The following is an 18157-nucleotide window of genomic DNA, read 5'->3' as shown; positions in this document are numbered from 1 at the left end:
TAATAAATTGAAGATTGACTTTGGAAGGTAATCCAGGCTACATCAGAGCTAAAGTTTCATTCTCAAATTGGGTGAATAGTTTAAAATATTTCCTTTTATGATTATTCAGTTAGGAAACTTTCAGAAGCATTTCTTAATTGTTTAGGTTCCCAACCTGGGGTCTGGATGCTGAGGTCATTAATGCCACAATAATATTCTTGAACTTCCTGAAGGATTCTTCTGTGTATGCCAGCATTGGCTTCAGTGGGACGTTTTAGTCTAGATAATTTTTCATAGATGCAACCAGTGGGGCTCCAATCAGAGCTGCACGGAGAAAAAGATTTTGAAATCACTGGCTTATAGATGGTTCGGGAGATACTCGGCAGTAAAATGGCACAACATGTTTTTTTTGTACCACAAGTTACGTCACAGGACTGCGTGACTCAAATCTGCCGATGTGATTGATAAAATAAAGGGACAAGCCCATACCTGCAACATACTAAAAAACTATCTGCAGTGAGTGGCAGAAGCGAATAAGAGAATGAGATGAAGCAACATTGGACTGTGTCTCACACCAACATGGAGTAGGAGGTGACAGCGTTTGACATTCACTGCTTTGATGAGAAACATTTGTACAGTTGAATACAACAGAGAGCCCTGTACTTGAAGTCTTTCTTTAAACGTTACCGTTTTGAGGAAGGAGAAAAAAGAAAAAACTTTCCGCAGTCGGTCTGACGTTTAGAACAAGAAGCAGCTGCAGCGTGAAGAGCGCCGATAACAAGCTGCTTGTACAATCCTTTACTTCTGAAACATCCATGTGTGTGAGAATGCTATCCTCTATTATATTACGAGTAAAGGAACAAAATAATGCATAACCTAAAATGCTGTATGATTTATATGTACATTATATTAAAATGCTTAATAGTAAATATTAAAATGTAACCAAGCGACAAATAGTCCAGCTCGTGTGTCACAGTAACGTCTCAATAACGCAGCACACCACTAAAAACAGGTCCGACTGAAAGAGGCCAAAGTAACACATGTGTTACCTTTCAAACTACTTTCTTTTTATGGCCACCTACTAGAAATGGAACTGCGATCAACTGCTGACTTTCAGAAGAAAGTAGAAGTAAATACATGCAGTGGTAATCGGCACACATCAAAAGGATGCGACGGTGATCTCGTGAACCAGATCTGTCATGTTTACATCAAACCGAGCTTATCTGTATCCGTGGAGCACTCTGGGCTAAGTGTTGTGGACACAGAACAAAGTGAGTGGAAATAAAGCCAGATACTGTTTGGAGGGAACTTTCGGGACTGTCACTCGGCGCGCTCTCTCTGTTTTCTCTCCTTCCATTCTTCGTCTTTTATTGCGTCACGGCGAGCGCTCCGCGCTCTGGTTGTTTACAGAGGAAAGCTGCAGAGCCACTCTTGGTGCACGTTGAGCGAACACGACTCCAGCGGAGAGCCTTTCCTGCACGACCCGTGGACTCAACAGCCACCTGTGTTTGACATTCACACAGCCTCATGTACCAAACATGAGCAAGACGGCTTCCATCATCCTTCATGTTTTCAATTTGAAAGGATTCATTTGTTTTGTGTCTGCGCAGCGGACATGCAACTCCCAGATGCTAAACTCATGTTCAGAGTTTTTTTTCTAAATTGCCGATGCTAAAGTTGCTGCGTTGTGTCTCTCCAGGTATCCAAGAGTTTCCAGAAAACATCAAGAATTGCAAAGTCCTAGCTATTGTAGAAGCAAGTGTCAACCCCATATCCAAGTGAGTAGAAGTCTCTTTTACTTGACTGTTCAACTTGAAATAACTTTGCTTTCTAAAATAATGCACATGAGTTACAGTGCTCTGGCACTGCTGCAGCATTTCGAGGCTTTGTGTGAGTGAAATGATTTTAATGTGTGTGTGTGTGTGTGTTTCTCAGGCTCCCAGAAGGCTTCACTCAGCTTCTGAGTCTGACGCAGCTGTACCTGAACGATGCCTTCCTGGAGTTCCTACCAGCCAGCTTTGGCAGGTCAGTGTGTTCCGCAGTTTGGATCAGGAGGAGATTGTTTAGAAGAGAAAAAAAAATTGAAGATAAACCGTGCAGTCGGGCTTTGCTGCTCGATGTTGACCGCGGTCTCAAGCGCATGTTAAGGTTGGGTGATGTATTTAAGTTTTCCATTGTCAAACCCAGCAGTGCCGACATTTCCCAGTGATGTGGGCGTAGGTGGAGTCGAGGTTAAGGTGAATCAAAGTGAGTGCTTTGCTATGAATTAAAGCAGCTGATCAGTGCAATAACCTCCAGTTGTGGCATCACAATGCTGGTCTGGTAAGATTTAAACCCGTTTCCTCAACTGCAACAAAGAACTGTTTGGATTATGGATGATACAAAACTTTCTTCAAGACGAGTCTAAAAAAGGAAAACTGTAAAAATCAGAACCATGTATTCAGGATCAACATATTCCAATAAGAACTCTTTAGCGTCAACCAAATGAATTGAAAGCAAAACTTGTATCATGATGAGCTGCATAATTTTACCAAACTGGGTTTGGTCAGTATCTAACTGGGAGCGGCTCGCTAACATTTGCACGTTTACATTCAGATCAGGCAAAAAGGAACATGCAAACTCCCCCGAGACCAATCTGGACCCGAACCAAGGCATGTTCACTTGCTCAGGGCTAACCACTTCATTATTGTGCAACTGAAACTACTAAATCTGCAAAATGACACTGTGTGAACCAAGCGAGGCATCCCGCAGCGATCTGTTCTCTGAAAAACATGAACGGGAACATCACGTGTTCCAGGTCAGCGAGAGGTCAATGCCTGCCATATATTTGCAATGATGAGGGAAGCTTAATAAGATGAAGCAGCAAATCTGTACAATCTTTAGCTGAGCTGTTGATCGAATATTGATTATGACGTAAGACTGGATTACGTCGTGGCCACATTATGGTGATAATATTCAAGTTCTCATTTTGCAGTATCGCCAAGTCATTTATTGTAGTGTTTGCGCCTTATTTACCCAAACATTACTGTCTGCAAGTATGGAGCTATTTTTTTTAATATATATTTGATATCAAATCATTGTTTTGATTGTTTAAACGTCTTTCATGATCCAGGAGGAATTTAACGATTCAACATTTCGTTAATGCACACACAGATTGTTTGACCAAACCACAACGATTAGTCACGGCTGTTTTTGTTTGCTTGTTACACAATGGATGGAGTCGAATCCTCTGGTTACACAAAACCTGAAGTGAAGTGCTCACGTGGACACTTGCTCCATCGTCCAATGTCCTCACAGACACAGTTTTTTTTGTTTTTTGTTTTTTGTTTTTTTACACTTTGTACAGCCTCACTGCTTTTCGAGAAAACTCCAACTTTAAAGCGCATGTATCGATGTTATAACAATGATTTTTCTTCTTGTCACCTGCAGGTTAACAAAGCTACAGATCCTGGAGCTGCGGGAGAACCAGTTAAAGATGTTGCCAAAGTAGGTGTTTTGTCCATCACGTGTTTTATTAGTCTTGATGACGGGCGTCCCGCTGTGGGAGTCACGCCTGTGTCATGAAGCACGTCAGGACTTTTTTGCCCCCGCTTCCTGGCCGTCTTCTTCCCCTTACAAAACCTCTGCAGTGTCCTCCATCGTGCCTCTTTTGTATCCCCCCCCACCACCACCACACACACACACACACCTCTAACTGTAGTATTAAATAGCACTGGGTTACATAACAGCCCCCCTCGCCCGGCCGCTTGCCGTGACAGGCTTTATAATCCTCTGCTGAGACAGTGGTGCGGGTTGTTCCGCTATTCGAGAGGGCAGCAGTGCCGCCGGGACGCCCAAACGTCCCACAATCATTGGAGAAAGCTGCAGGTGACTGTGGAGGGAGGCAGCTTTTCATCTGGGTACTTTTTCTTTCTCTCTCGCTTCACTTGCAGTATCCATTCCCATTTCCTCGGCAAAAGCTCACTTCCTCACTTGCCTTTTTGTCCTTCCTCCCTCTGGCCCGGTTTCCTTTTGTTATCTCACTGAGGGTTTTTGTGTGTTTTTTTTTTTTTTTTTTTTTTCCCCCTCTCTCTCTTCCATTTCTCACTGAGAGACTGGTGTAAGGAGTGCAGTTGCAGTCCGAGCTGCAGATCCTCTTTTCTCCTCACTGTGTTTATGTGACAGAGGCCAGACCTGTTAAAGGCTGGAGCCCCGACAAAGAAAAGGACTAATGATTGGGAGGGTTGCCACAGCAACACACAGGCATCCCAGAGATGTAAACAAATGTGTGCGTGCACGAATGGGGGCTGCAGTGCGAGTCTTTTCAGGGCTCCTGTATAGAAAGCGCAGACTCTCCTCTTCTCAGTCGTTCTCCCGGTGTGACGGCGCACAATCGAGCAAATGCATAAAGCGAACGTTTCAAAGAGGGCCGCTGCGTTTCTCACAACTTGAGGTCAAGATTGACTTTCTGGACTTTCTTTTAACTCACATAGGTTCTATTGTAGCTCATTCTCTACGTTGCTTTGCCAGCTTAGAGTTACGAATGTGGCAAATCTGGCTCACGTTCGGATATGATCATTTTTCACCACCGGGCTGAAGTCTTATTTATGATTCATGCCGTATGTCTCGAGTTCGTATTTAATGATCGGCACCTGAAAACAAAACTGACTCCACACACAGCGATGTTGGTGGACCTCGAGTTCCCAATCGTTTCACCGACACACAGCCCACACCTGCTGTGAAAAGGTCAGCAGATCTGATCCCAAACAGAACACGACACACCTCCCATCTCCTCTGCTTTCTTTTCTACTCCCAACACTTTCTCTGAACTTGTGACTCCTTCTGAGGAAATGTTTGGTTTGAAAGGTTTCCCACAGACGGGGACAGTGCTGTCAATCAATATTAAAACCTTTTGTAAATGAACCAGAGTAGCACACTGTCCTAGTTTGTACAGCGACACATCATTACTGTCTCAGAGCTCAAATTGTCACATATATACCGTGTCCACTTTTAGCATGGTCACAAACAACTTCTCATGTTCTTAATTTTTCAGTACATCTATTCTTTTCGCATTGATTACACAATCCGCATTAAAAGAAAGCTGCCTCGTCCTGGAGGGACATCGATCTAAGCCATAGCAGCCAATTAGTCTCGTTACACACTCAGAAACTCACTGAATCTAGGTCAGAGAGGATCGCTTGAACATGTTTAAACACCTGAATGCGGCATATATTAATAAAACAGTACAAAAGGATGTCCATCAGAGACACTGCAGAGTACCAGGAGTATTTCTATTTATTTTGCTCTGGTGCGCATTCCCCATTTGGGGTTAAAATTCTCAAATGCATCACATTCAAAGGTATAAAAAAAAAAAAATTCTTCATATTACTGCTTAATTCCGATTTTCTGTGAGAATCGGTTAATTCTTGTAAAAAGTGAAAGCAGTTGAACAGTCCTAGTTGTTTAGTGTTTGTAGAAAATGTTGCGCCTGTGACCTAAATGTTGGGGAGAAAATTCTGGAGCAAAGGCTCAGGGCGAGCATACGTCACATTTTCCATTATTTAAAGCGTATTTCTGTCACGCCTGAGATCTGGTGGAAGGTGTTTTATTTACACATAAAATGATTCAGCCAAATGTGGCAAGTGCAGCGCGCGCTAATATAAAACGTGGAAAATAACCGATGATATTAAAAGAAAAAAGGGAAACGTTTCTTTTGGCTGGCTTCTTGAGCCACGCGCCCCACATTGCTTTGAAACGTTAAAGTGTTGCTTTTGTTGAAGCACAAGGGAGCAGTTTTATATTTTTGCGTGGCTTTTTCAGCTCCCGCAGACACTTTTCCAGTCCTCAAAATGAGTAAAGCATAAATCTCCAATGTGCCGTTACCATTTATTTATTTATTTATTTTTTTTACTTTAAATCACTCCCTGGTTTTGAGTCTGTTCCTCCTTGTGTGTGTACAGAAGCATGCAGAAGCTCACACAGCTGGAGAGGTTGGACCTGGGGAGTAATGAGTTCACTGAAGTGGTGAGTATCTGTCCGTCAGTCTGTCGGAGCCCCGGGCTCTCTACCTCTCTGCGGTGACCTCAGCTCGTCCTTCTCTAATCCCTCGTCCTTCTTCTTACTTAATACCTCAGAGGAAAGAATTTATTTATTTATTTATTTTTAAAGGTGCGCATGCACCACAGTCATCATAAATGCAAATCAACCAGTTCTGTACGATTAGAATCTGTGATAAAATGTGAAATATGGCATGTTAAACTGAAAATGTACCCAGGGTATACATACATGCTTAAAGATGATCTGAAATAACTTAATAAATGATGATTTCACGGCATGAAAAGTGTCTACAACGGGACCACATTTGAGATTCATGGGCAATGAAGAGCATGACTCTTCAGATGGTAAATAGAGATTTTTAGTTTTCCAAGAGATGGCCATGTATTCATTTCAAAGTACATAAATAAAACTGAATTGAATTGTAATTTGAAACCTGGTAGATCTTTATATAGAGCACTGGGGCTCATTAGTGACATTTTTCTCCATCATACTTACAACACAATGAATCATAAAAATGTGTTTGACCGTAATTAATAATTCAATCCTCATTTTATTTTTTTTTATTCTTTTTTCTCAAAAAGTAAACGGAAATCGTGCTCCAGTAAACTATTAATAATGTACACTGTGGCTTTAATCGTCTCATTTTATATTAGTTGCAACTTATTATGCAAACCCCTTTCACTGTACCACCATAATACAGATTCTATGTTTAAAGATGGAGTAACGATTGCCCATATTTAAAATCGGTGCTTAAAGAAGAGAATTTTTTTTATGGATCAACATCCATGCCCAAAGCAATTCAATGTACTTAACGATAACTTAGAAATGCATTGAATTGAAAACAATGAAGGCATGGTACAATGACATTTCCAGTCAATAAAAAACAAGATAACTGTCGAAAATATTATTCTGTGTGCCTGCTTCTTTAGGAGGCGAGGTGCCGGCTTTATTTTAATCTTACTGATCTTTTTCTTCCGCCAGAGTTTGGGAGGACATACACAAAAAATAGCACATTAAAACTTGAGGAAAATTCGGGAATAGTGTCCCATGACTTTTGTTAAATATTTGGCAGGCTGTTTCCATAGAAATCGTGAAAAAACTGTAAACATAAAACAATTGGCCTGTCAAAACGGATGGGATTTTGGTGAAAAACCCGAAATGGAGGGGATACTAGTCATCAGCGAGCGGCAGGCACACACAAAATATCAGAAAATTTATCATATAAAGTACAGAAAAGGAAAAAGCCAGATTTTGCCTTATAGAAAAATAAAGATAAAGAACTAAGCGGACTATTATTGAAATTTTACCTTCTGATGATCTGGACAGTACTTGTAGAAGAGTTGTGTAATACAGAGTCACTATAGACTACTTGGTTTCCAATCAGAAAAACTCTTGAGTAGTACACCATTTAAATGTCCCCACAGCAGTCATAAAAGTCATAAATACTCATTCACAGAAGCCCACACTCTCTTTTGGACACTAAAATATCCTCCTCTCAATAACCTCCCCTCTTCTCTCCTCTCCCGCCTCTCTTTGTGCAGCCTGAGGTGCTGGAGCAGCTGACAGGAATCAAGGAGCTGTGGATGGATGGGAACAGACTGACGTTTTTACCTGGGGTATTAATTCACACTTCCTCCCGGTCCGAGCGCTCGCAGTGGGGCTGCGGCGCCCTAAAGAATCCTCTCCAGATTACTCCCCCTTAATTTCTCCCAACAACGTGTCCGCTGGAATCTTTATCAAAAAATGAACTGATGTCAGTTTGCATCAGACTTTGAGGTCTGCGGCAGCGAAGGAGCTCCACTTTCTCCGAACGTTAACCGACTACCGTGTACGACACAACACATTTCTAACGTCGTATTGACGAGAAATCGTCTTTTCCATCCAAATGACCGGCTTGTTTGTAACTGGGTCATAATTGAAGCATTAGTTCTGCTGCCAGCATTTCGACAGCATCAGCTGTAATCACAGGCTGGCCTTTTATTACCAGTGATGTCCGATAAGCCTATTACCAGAACCAGAAACTGTAGCCATTATCCTCATCAGCAATGAGCATTTTCACTTTTACTGGACGGAGGATGGGAGATGTCACAATGCTTTTATTTCTACACCGATGCGTACATTAATAATGGATCGCTTCTCACTTGATATGATCGATACTGCAGAAATGCTACGATGTGAAGAGTTACTGATTAAATAAGAGATTTGAATTTAAAAAAAGAAATAAAACTCTGGAGATTTAAGTTATTTCCTTTGGTCATATTCTTGTTGATTGAAAAATAAACCTGATTCACAATAACAGTTGCACAATATTGGTTCTAGTCAAGCTTTTTTTTTTCATATATATATATTGAACTTATTTTTCTTTATTTTCTGGTGGATTTATGCCATTTTACTGCACTGATTAACACTACTCAAATTCAAGCATCATTTGATCAGCCCGATGAATCAGCAGAAAAATATCTATTTCAGGTCGAAGTCAATGTCAGCAACATTGTGCAGATAATATTGTGTGTCCTTACTTTTGCCTCCCTGCTGTCGTGCTATCAATGAGTTTATATATCACGGATATTCTTCTCTCCTTCAAATTCGGTCATCATCACTTTCTCTTGCCCCTCTCTTTATCCGTCCAGATGTTGGGGATGCTCAAACAGCTGGTCTATCTGGACGTGTCGAAGAACAACTTGGAGATGGTGGATGAGCAAATCTGCGGTTGTGAGAACCTGCAGGACCTCCTGCTCTCCAACAACGCCCTCACACAGCTGCCTGGCTCCATCGGTGAAGATTACACGCTCAAAACACACACATTTGAAGATTTTAAGAAAGAAATATCTTATGAAACACATTAAACTCTCTCTTTCCAGCTAATTTACTTTTTTTTTTTTTTTTTTTTTTTTTTAAAGTCTTCCTCATGTGTTGATTTTGTGATAATCATGTCTTTATACAAAACGTAATCTGAGAAGAGAAAGCAATGAGCAGCTTTTTGCATCTTCACTTTTGCTGAATTGGCCACTTTTCAGACATTAAGAAACGTTGTAAAATCAATTGTTTTTGAAGGAAAACCACGCACTCTTTTCATTTTCCCAGTATTTGGACGAGTGCCCTTTAAAGGGTTAATGGCATAATGTGGATATTTATAATCTCCTCTTCCCCCTGAGCCAAAAAGTAATCGTTATGAGTTAAGACCAGGCTAATAAAATCAAACCCGTCCAGATGCACCCTGCTGTCAATATCAGGGTTGATTACTGCTAAACCTATTACTGTATTGATGACGGTATGAATGAATCTAATTAGCTGCAGTAATGGATATTCCTCTTTGTGGTGCAACAACAAATGATGATCGATAACCAGCCCAGGAGCTGCTGCCCCACCTGCCTGTGCCTCTGTCTAATTCAGTCTGCCTCCTGTTTTCCGCTTTTCTTCTTTCGTTAGGCTCCTTGAAGAAATTGACTGCGCTGAAAGTAGACGAGAACCAGCTGATGTATTTGCCAGACTCCATCGGAGGGTGAGCGCAAACCACCGTAGCTTGAACATGAGCAGGACTTTGAAAAACCAGGAGATCAGTGGATTATTGTGCCTTTTTTTTTTTTTTTATCCGCCGCCCCACTGATCTCATAAAACGTCTGTCTGGATAAATCACATATTCCCATTAAGCATTGTGAGTGCTCCCCTTGCTTTATTTGTTTTGGTCTGCTGCTGATGATATTGAATACTGCTAATGACTGCGATTATGAAGACTGGATGACAGTAATTGAATGCCGCGGCATTTTCCAGTCTGTTCCGATGACTTATGGGAATAGTTTGCATTATTGCGGAAGTAATCTCCCTCCGAATGACCCTCAGATTAAATCCCCTTTAGCTGCCCTCCTATCAAGTGTGTGTGCAGAAGACAGGTAAAACCTGAGGGGGGTACCTGCCCCTGCACAAGCATCCCCCGTTAATGGTCAACTTCTATTTAATCCATCCATCATTTTCATGCACGAGAGAGGAAAACACATGAACTGACTCACACACACACACACACACACACACACACACACACACACACACACACACACACACACACACACACACACACACACACACACGTACTTTTGTTTTTATTTACTGTTTCCAAACACATCAATTATCCCTTATGTCAGACTGTGTCTCCTTGTGTACTTTGACACAGATTATGTGACAAAGCCTATGGTTTAGCTTAATCCCGGGCAAGGATTTCAGATTAAGCAAGCTCATTTTATTTTTTTATTTTTTTGGGGGTCTATTTATATGTAACTGATTTTATTGGGCGCACTGCCAGTGAACTGTGTTGTTTTCACCCTGGTTTATATTCAGCACTGCAGCGCGGCGGCTGTCCCGCTGGTCCCACGCCCCTTTTGCATTCATAATAATCCCCTCGGAGTGCATTCGCTGTTTTCATGCTGCAGAAATCCCAGGATGCACCGTGCTTTTGTGTGTCAACACGAGTTCGGTTTTAGAAATGTGGCTGGGTGTCACTCGTGCGCCGCGAAGCTTTTAAGTGTGCATTGCGAAGCGTTTCAGTACCACTCTTAGGTAACATCATGCCACCAGGGCAGAGTTTCCTTCAAGTCTTAGAGTTTAGTTTTTTTGGTTTTTTTCCTGTTTCCCTTTGTGGGGAACTTCAAGACTTTTGTGACTAGATTACTAGATGTATGCAATAATACCTGCTTAAAAGAGAAAAATTAACCAACATCACACACTTTTGCCTTAAAGAGTCTTTCACTGGATTTGTATATGGTTGCATAATAAAAGCAGGATACCCTCAAATATGACACTCTATGCCTTAGGGGTATGTTTTCTTTTTTGTTTTTTTTCGTAGAACACACTGTCCCATCATCCAGATAACTTGTTTACAGTTCGTTGCACTTTGCACGTGAGTCTTTATTGTGTTTGTAGAGCCGAAGAGGCTTTACTTTAATTTTACTTAAAATTTCCCTTGAACTTCTTGAATCTTGAAGATGATTTTGCCCATCTAATCTTCCATAAACAATAATACTTTATTGTTTATGGAAGATTAGATGGGCAAAATCATCCATAAACAATAATACTTTATTTTTTACATACTGTGCTGTTCATTCATGCATGTTTTATTTTAGGACTAAAAGATGAGTAAAAACATGTCGTGAGTTTTCTTTCTTTTTTTTTTTGTGTGTGTGATTGGTTTATGTAAAAATAGCCTGAATGTCTGCCAAACAGTTATTGGCGCTGAAATATACTTTTTGTTTTTCATTTTAAGCTTATAATTTTCAACCTAAAGCTTAAATAGGCTTGTTTCAAAGCTTGAAAGCTGCTTTTTGTCACAAAGGTGCCAAAATGTGATATTCCCATCAAATGTCAGATGAAAAATAGTGTAGCATCAATAAAATGTCTAAATTTCAATAAGAGAATTCTCCAAATCTGAATGGATTCTTTGGAAATCGTTTGCTCGTTTATGATGTTGAACACGTTAGTTTGTCATAGCATATTTAGCATTTTTTTAGAAAACCATTTCTAAACTAACAAAAACAGTTTGTTGGGGGTTAAATCCTTTTATGTTGATTAAGTTTAGAAACCAATAATTGAGCAGAGATGTTTTTAAATCCGCATTTTTGGATTTCATCCTAAGCTTTTCTACGTTTTGTCTTTTGTGTGTTTTTATAAAACAAATACTACAATCTTTCCATGTTTGTATGGGAGAACACATTCTGGCCAAGCTGTATTGATAAAATGTGTGGTTCCATTACTGTAAGAGAAGATTTCATGCTGCCCAGATTCTTAACTGTAAATCTATGCAGCATCCACCCGGATTTAAAGAAATTACAGAGATTTACTGGAGAAAAGAAATGACATATTTTATGTTTGGACTTGGTGGGGGGGTCCGTTTAAAGCCTCTGCCTTGCTGGGCTTGCCATACACTGGAAGATTCTGTGTAATACTTAAACCACATGAATAAACCCTTCTCTCGTCTTTCTGTATTCAGGCTGACCGCGATAGATGAGCTGGACTGCAGTTTCAATGAAATCGAAGCCCTGCCCTCCTCCATCGGCCAGTGTGTGAACATTCGTACCTTCGCTGCAGATCACAACTTCCTGACCCAGCTTCCGCCCGAGGTGAGCGTCCACCTGAACTCTTAAATATTATATGCGTCTACCCGCGCGGCTCCAAGCTCCAGCGAGCGTCGCAGGCTCGTGTTTTGAGTCTCGGGTTTTCCTCCCTCCTTGCAGATGGGTAACTGGAAGATTGCAACCGTGCTGTTTCTACATTCCAACAAGCTGGAGTCTCTGCCTGAGGAAATGGGTGACATGCAGAAGCTCAAAGTCATCAATCTCAGCAACAACAAGTGAGTCTGGACTGACGCTGTGCGTGCAAGATTTAGGTCAAACAGTATAGTGGGATTTCAGTCATTTATAATTGCAAAACACGTGGCGAGTAACTGCAGTCGATGAAAGTGACTGCTGTTCCTTATTTTTATTTGGCTGTCACACTGTTTCAATAAGAGTGGAGGTTTTAATACAACACTGAGATTTAAAATTCCACAGCTCAAGGCAGCAATGCGTCACTTTTTTTTTTGTTTTGTTTTGTTTCAATCGGATGGTATTCTTTCCCATTGATAGATGAGATTGTCCCCTCTACGTGAACGCTGACAAAGTGATGTATGTGCAGGTTTATATGCACCAAGAAATTCATCTTATTTGCTGGATCATTCGCATAACTGTTTGCTCTATGACGTTAGACATAAACGCATGATCTGACATCCAGCTTTACTCAGAAGAGCCAGTATTGGAGATGGATTTGCTTTGGTTCTTTATGCTTCTTGTACACGGACCAGTCGGGTTTTGCCACCGCTGTTTTTCCTCAAAACACTGAACACGACGCGTCATGAGACGAGTAGACGTAACAGGCACGCGCACACAAAGCTCCCGACTGTGCAAAGCAATCCAGTGATCGCATCATCAGCACTGTGAAATCACTTCCTCCGATGTAGATGTGATTTCAGTGGGATAGGGCCAATGTATTCACATTGAAAAATGGTTTGAAATGGCGAGAAACATTTTTTTCCCTGTCTCAAGACTCTCTAAAGTAATTCTCTTCTTAAATTTGATTATTTGTGTGGAAATGTGCTCAAATCAGTGTTTTTTTTTTTTGACAAACGTCTCGTCTACTTGCTTTTTGGTAGAGGCCATGTTTCTACTAAAAACAGTTGTGGGTGTGTTGTAATGAGTCCAAACTGATTGGACACGCTCACACTAAGTAAGTTGACTCAGCGGCAATTCTATTCCTCCTGCAGGTTGAGGAGTCTTCCATACAGCTTCACTAAACTGAGCGAGATGACTGCAATGTGGCTGTCTGAGAATCAGGTAAACACCCCACCCCCCCCACCCCGACACACATGAAGTTCAAGTCTCACATAAAGGGTGTCCGGAGAGTTCAGAGCTGTAACTTAAGCTGCGTACGTGACAATTCAGCTGTAAATGAAGACGCCGGGTCAAGTAGCTCACAGGAAAAACACATCTGAAATGCAGTCGGCCACTTCCAGGACATTCGATCTAAACGTGCCAAGTGTCATCGTGGGTCAGACCCGGTGATAATCAGTTTGTTTGTTTTTTAATCTGGGAGGATCCTAATCACTGTTAGAAAACAGAATCTTTCATAGTTGTGTAAGGCAGAGTAAGTGGTTGCTTGTTTGAAAACCTTAGAGAGTGGTCTGTGAGAATGTGAGTGACGGGGAGCCAGTTTGCTTTGTGAGATAAGGCAGCCGCAGCAAGCTGGAAGGGAACCAGAGGTCAATGTTATCTCCCAATTTGGAATTTTTCTTCAGCCCTCAACAGAAAACAAGCCTATCAGAGGTGGAAACATGCGAGTCTGGTTTGCTTATGTGTCAAGAAGCAGCGTAGAAAACCCAGCGCGTCACAGCATTGTGGTTTAACTGTGGCGGAGGAACTCGTCACGTCGAGCCGAGCAGGATACTGAAGGCTGTGTTCACCTGCCAAACAAAGCTGCATTTCACTCCCTGTTCACTCTCGTATCTTTAACACTGAACCCGAAGGATGTGTTCAGTAAAAACGGAGCAGCCAAACGTATCAGAAGCGCTTCCATTTGGGTTTACAAGTCGATTTTAAATAGTTTTAAACTTTAAGTTTTATGTGACTTGAAGTTCACAAATGTGTTTGCGTCTCTTGTTATCGTAGGTAAATTACAGAGTTTTATGATAAAAAATGTATTGTTAATTTCAATCAATTAATTCCAGGGACGTTAACTTACTCAATCATGCTTTGCGTACAACGTTTCTCAGTGCATCGAGAAAGTTCATTTCATTTCCCGGCATACCGAGCATACTGAAGCACCGCACACGTCAGATCCCCGTGATTAGAGCGGCTCAGGCTACAAATGTGATGTTTGAAATGGAAGAGAGCGGGATGGAAGAGTGGATAAGAAAAGAGGCATTCTCTATTGATCATCTGGGGTCAATTATTTCTTTAACCCATCCTCTTCATGGTTAACCTTTTTTTGAGCTGCCGGCAGCCACAGTGGTAAACCTCTCAGCTGCAGACCTCCAAACACAAACACGCTTCTCCAGCCTAAAGGCCACAACTGCTCAACTCAATGTCGCGTCTTCACCGTCGGGGGTGGGGTGGGGTGGGGGTGGGACGAACCTGTGACTGTCCACTGTACTAATCAGGAGTGTTAAGATCATGGCGATTCCCCTCAACGCTGAACATAGCTGCGAGCATGGATGTCCAAGCTACGACGACTGTCATTTCAAGTCTTATATTTTTATTATTAAGTTATTAACGTCCAAAATTATGGAGATGCTAAACCTGAAGCTTCATGACTTTTTCCACCTTTTCTAAGCCTTCATTTCGCTCCAGAGATGTAATGAAAGCAAATTCGACGCAGTGCGAACGCAGACCAAGTTTACCAGGAGAAGTTGGAGAAGACAGCACTTTCTCTGAGTGCTTCTGTTTGCTTTGTCCGACTTATAAATATTTCCAAATTGCAGTCTGACTCTTGCAGCATTCTGAAATCTATTATTCATGGGTTGTTGTTTTTTTTGTTGGTTTTTTTTCCCCCTCTCTCCTCCCCCTGGCTGAACCGCTCCCCAGCTTTTTTAAAAATACCTGCACAGCTGTTTTAGGAGGGCTGTGAAGAGTCGGGCTTTAAGTACCAATTTCTGCTGTCTGGGCCTCCAAAGAATACAAGTCGAAACTTTTTCTGGCGTGCGATGATTTGTCTGCTTAATTTTGCTATTTCCAATACGGTCACAGACAGACTGCCGAGCAGGCATATCAAGACACGTGGACGCGACTGGGCAAGGTGCAACATCAGTGGTGACAGGAACAGAGCAGCTTCATTGGGAAACAGAAGCGAGGCCCAGGCTCTTTCAATGAATACTCGAACAACGTCCCAGTCCTCGGGGAACAAAAACTCTGAATTGACTGTTGAACTCATCATCGGTACATTGTGCGTTGTGTTATTTCTCCACTTCGTGTCGAGCACGTAAAATCCTTCTCAAGGTGGCGATGATGCAGCCCAGCTCACTGGCCTCTGCCAAAAGCAGAGAAACTCCACGACAGTCAGAGTGAGTGACAAACTTCCTCTGGTCTCCCACAGTCGAAGCCCCTGATCCCGCTCCAGAAAGAGGAGGATCCTGAGACTCATAAAACTGTGCTGACAAACTACATGTTCCCCCAGCAAACCAGGACGGACGACTGTGAGTACTCCGCTTTCTGTTTCGCTTTTGTTTGGTGCCTCATCTGGCAGGCGGTCGGGCTGCAAGTGTTTGTGACCACAATAACAAATTAAAGCGGATGATGGCTTTGCTGATACTCTGATAAGCTGAAAAACAGTTTAGAGTATAATTACTAGAGGAAAAGATTTGAAAACCTCTGTTACATCAGAGCAACAGGGATCCCTGCATGCATATTTCATAGGACTCCTTGTTACCCGAGACTGAAACTCTAGCCGTGGTCTCCTTGTCAAGCATCCTCTTACTGCCGACGGCTTATACTGTGACCCTGCTGCGTTTAAGCTGCGGGGTAATTAGTGGATCTAGTAGATCTGCATGTTCCAAACAAAAAAAATTTATAAAAATGGTCGATCAGTCCAAGACAAACTAAACCGGAGCTTCACTTCGGCCGTTTTTTTCTTCTTGCTCGTCTCAACCGTTTCGGTAAATATTTACTAAGAGGAAGATTTTATTTTGGGTGCGTTTCTCTGTGTTCCCCTGGGAAGTTGGGAGAAGGTGTGTCCCGGTTTTACAACTTGTTTCCCCTTTGACTCATATCAACTTCTGCGTTCTCACATTCTTGTGTGATGCGTCGAGGTAAACCAGAGCTCTTTCACACTAAATCAATAAATATATTTAAGGCCCTGTAAGCCTACAGCGTTGGCTTAAAGTTTTTGTTGATGTTTTTTTTTTTCAACTTATTTCTAATAGTAAATGTTGTGTTGTGCATATAAACCAAATGTATTTAGCATTTTGTGTAATTTTTTATGCCTTAACTCCTCCCCCACAGCATTATTGCATTTTATTGAAACATGCATTAAGAAGTTACACAACTGATGTATCTTAAAAACACAGAGGAAGATGTTCGTCACACCACATCATCTTGTCTGACCGTAACAGCATCATGAAAATTGTCTTTGTGTTCAGTGCACATATTTGAGTTTCTACATTTGGAGCTCTATTCAAACACAGGAAACCAAAAACGCGTCCTTATTGGCTTCAGGTGTAAATAACAGCTCCGAACGATTGCCTGCGAGAGTTTCACATCTACTTTTGGTCTGCGCGCAGCGCTTTACCCCCTGTTGTAGCATGCTCGCCGCATTTTACTCCTGGTGACATGCAGAGCTCAGAATTTGAAATAATGGTTTCACATTCGCTCTCTGCTAAAATGCCATCAGAGAACAGGAATTCATTACAGTAACAGGTCCAAGTTTCAGCAATTCATTTTTGTTGGTTTCTTTTGGAGCTGACGGGGTTAACTCCTCATTCTCAGGTTCCTTCACTGCTCCCTTCAAGGCTTGTTGGCACGCTTTATATCGCCTGTGCGCCATCTTGTGGTCACAAATAGACGTGCAAGCTAAGCACAAAGGATGTTTTGAATTAGAACATAGTTTTGTTTGAGTCTTGGTGAAGTTTAAAAAAAAAAAACAAATGGTTCAGATGTAGTTTAAAGTTCAGGTTTGTTTATAACAGATAGACTCAATGCTTTATTTCTATCATTATGTTCTTCGATCGGATCTTAAAAACGTAATATTTCATTTTTTTGTAAATTTTTAAGATGGTGAATGTCTTATTCAACAGGAAAAACAATGCGGCTTCAGAGTGAAGAAAGAATAGAATAAAGGAAAAATATAATTGTGGATGAATTAGTACGTGTGATTTCTCATGTTTGGTTGGGAGTTGATCAATACGGAGTATTTGTTTCATGGAGAAGACCCCCCTGATCTTTCAACATGCTGTATGTGAACCTGATTTGGTGGGGGTGTTATTTGAAAAATGTCTTAATCCGCCTCCTGACTTGTGTTTCTTTTCAGATATTCCCAACTCAGACTCGGAGAGCTTCAACCCAGTGCTGTGGGAGGAGCAGCGGAAGCACCGAGCTCAGGTGGCCTTCGAGTGCGACGAAGACAAGGATGAGAGAGAGACGCCCCCGAGGGTGAGCGGCACACATTCGTTACAGCTTACATAATTGGCAGCGAAAACACAACAGCAGCGACATGATTTAAGCAGCCAGTCACCATTTTGTGCTGCTTTAGTCGGAGTAATGTAGCCAGTCTGTTGGCTGTGAGCAGAAAAGCTCATTACTGCAGAAAGATATCTCAACATCAGCATGTTGTCCTCAGTCACCTTTGTTAGCTGGAAGTTGAGCTGGAAATCCCAGAACTTCATAAAGCAGCGATGGATATCATGATGAGCTTCTCGGTATTTTTTTGTCATTGCAGAAGTGGTATTTTCGTTGAAAGAGAAAGTAAATGACAAGGTGCATTAGCTGTTTTCAAGTTCTCAAAAGCTCTTTAATAATATTTCATTAGTTTAACTGAAGTAGTTTTGGTATTTGAAAAAAGAAAATATAGAAATTTGTTCATATTGTAAATTGAAAATGTTCTGTGAATATAATAATAATGATAATATGGAATA

At 41.5% G+C, this 18157-nt stretch overlaps 1 protein-coding gene across 6 annotated transcripts in view; it reads left to right on the top strand.

Moving 5' to 3' along the window:
* erbin (erbb2 interacting protein) overlaps positions 1-18157 on the top strand; it is a 62607-nt gene that overhangs the window by 33348 nt on the left and 11102 nt on the right. For all 6 annotated transcript variants that reach the window (XM_080477022.1, XM_080477020.1, XM_080477021.1 and 3 more), the window contains 12 exons: positions 1679-1757; positions 1915-2004; positions 3409-3465; positions 5919-5982; positions 7557-7631; positions 8646-8790; positions 9445-9517; positions 11993-12122; positions 12237-12352; positions 13301-13370; positions 15625-15724; positions 17554-17675. In XM_080477022.1, the coding sequence (XP_080333148.1) occupies positions 1679-1757; positions 1915-2004; positions 3409-3465; positions 5919-5982; positions 7557-7631; positions 8646-8790; positions 9445-9517; positions 11993-12122; positions 12237-12352; positions 13301-13370; positions 15625-15724; positions 17554-17675 (1121 nt within the window). The remainder of the gene's footprint in view (positions 1-1678; positions 1758-1914; positions 2005-3408; positions 3466-5918; positions 5983-7556; positions 7632-8645; positions 8791-9444; positions 9518-11992; positions 12123-12236; positions 12353-13300; positions 13371-15624; positions 15725-17553; positions 17676-18157) is intronic.

The sequence above is a fragment of the Lipophrys pholis genome (genome assembly GCF_963383615.2).
Source record: "Lipophrys pholis genome assembly, chromosome: 12".
In the NCBI taxonomy this organism is placed as follows: Eukaryota; Metazoa; Chordata; class Actinopteri; order Blenniiformes; family Blenniidae; genus Lipophrys; species Lipophrys pholis.
The sequence above is the reverse complement of the archived record's forward strand: the minus strand, read 5'-3'. Positions and strand labels throughout refer to the sequence as shown.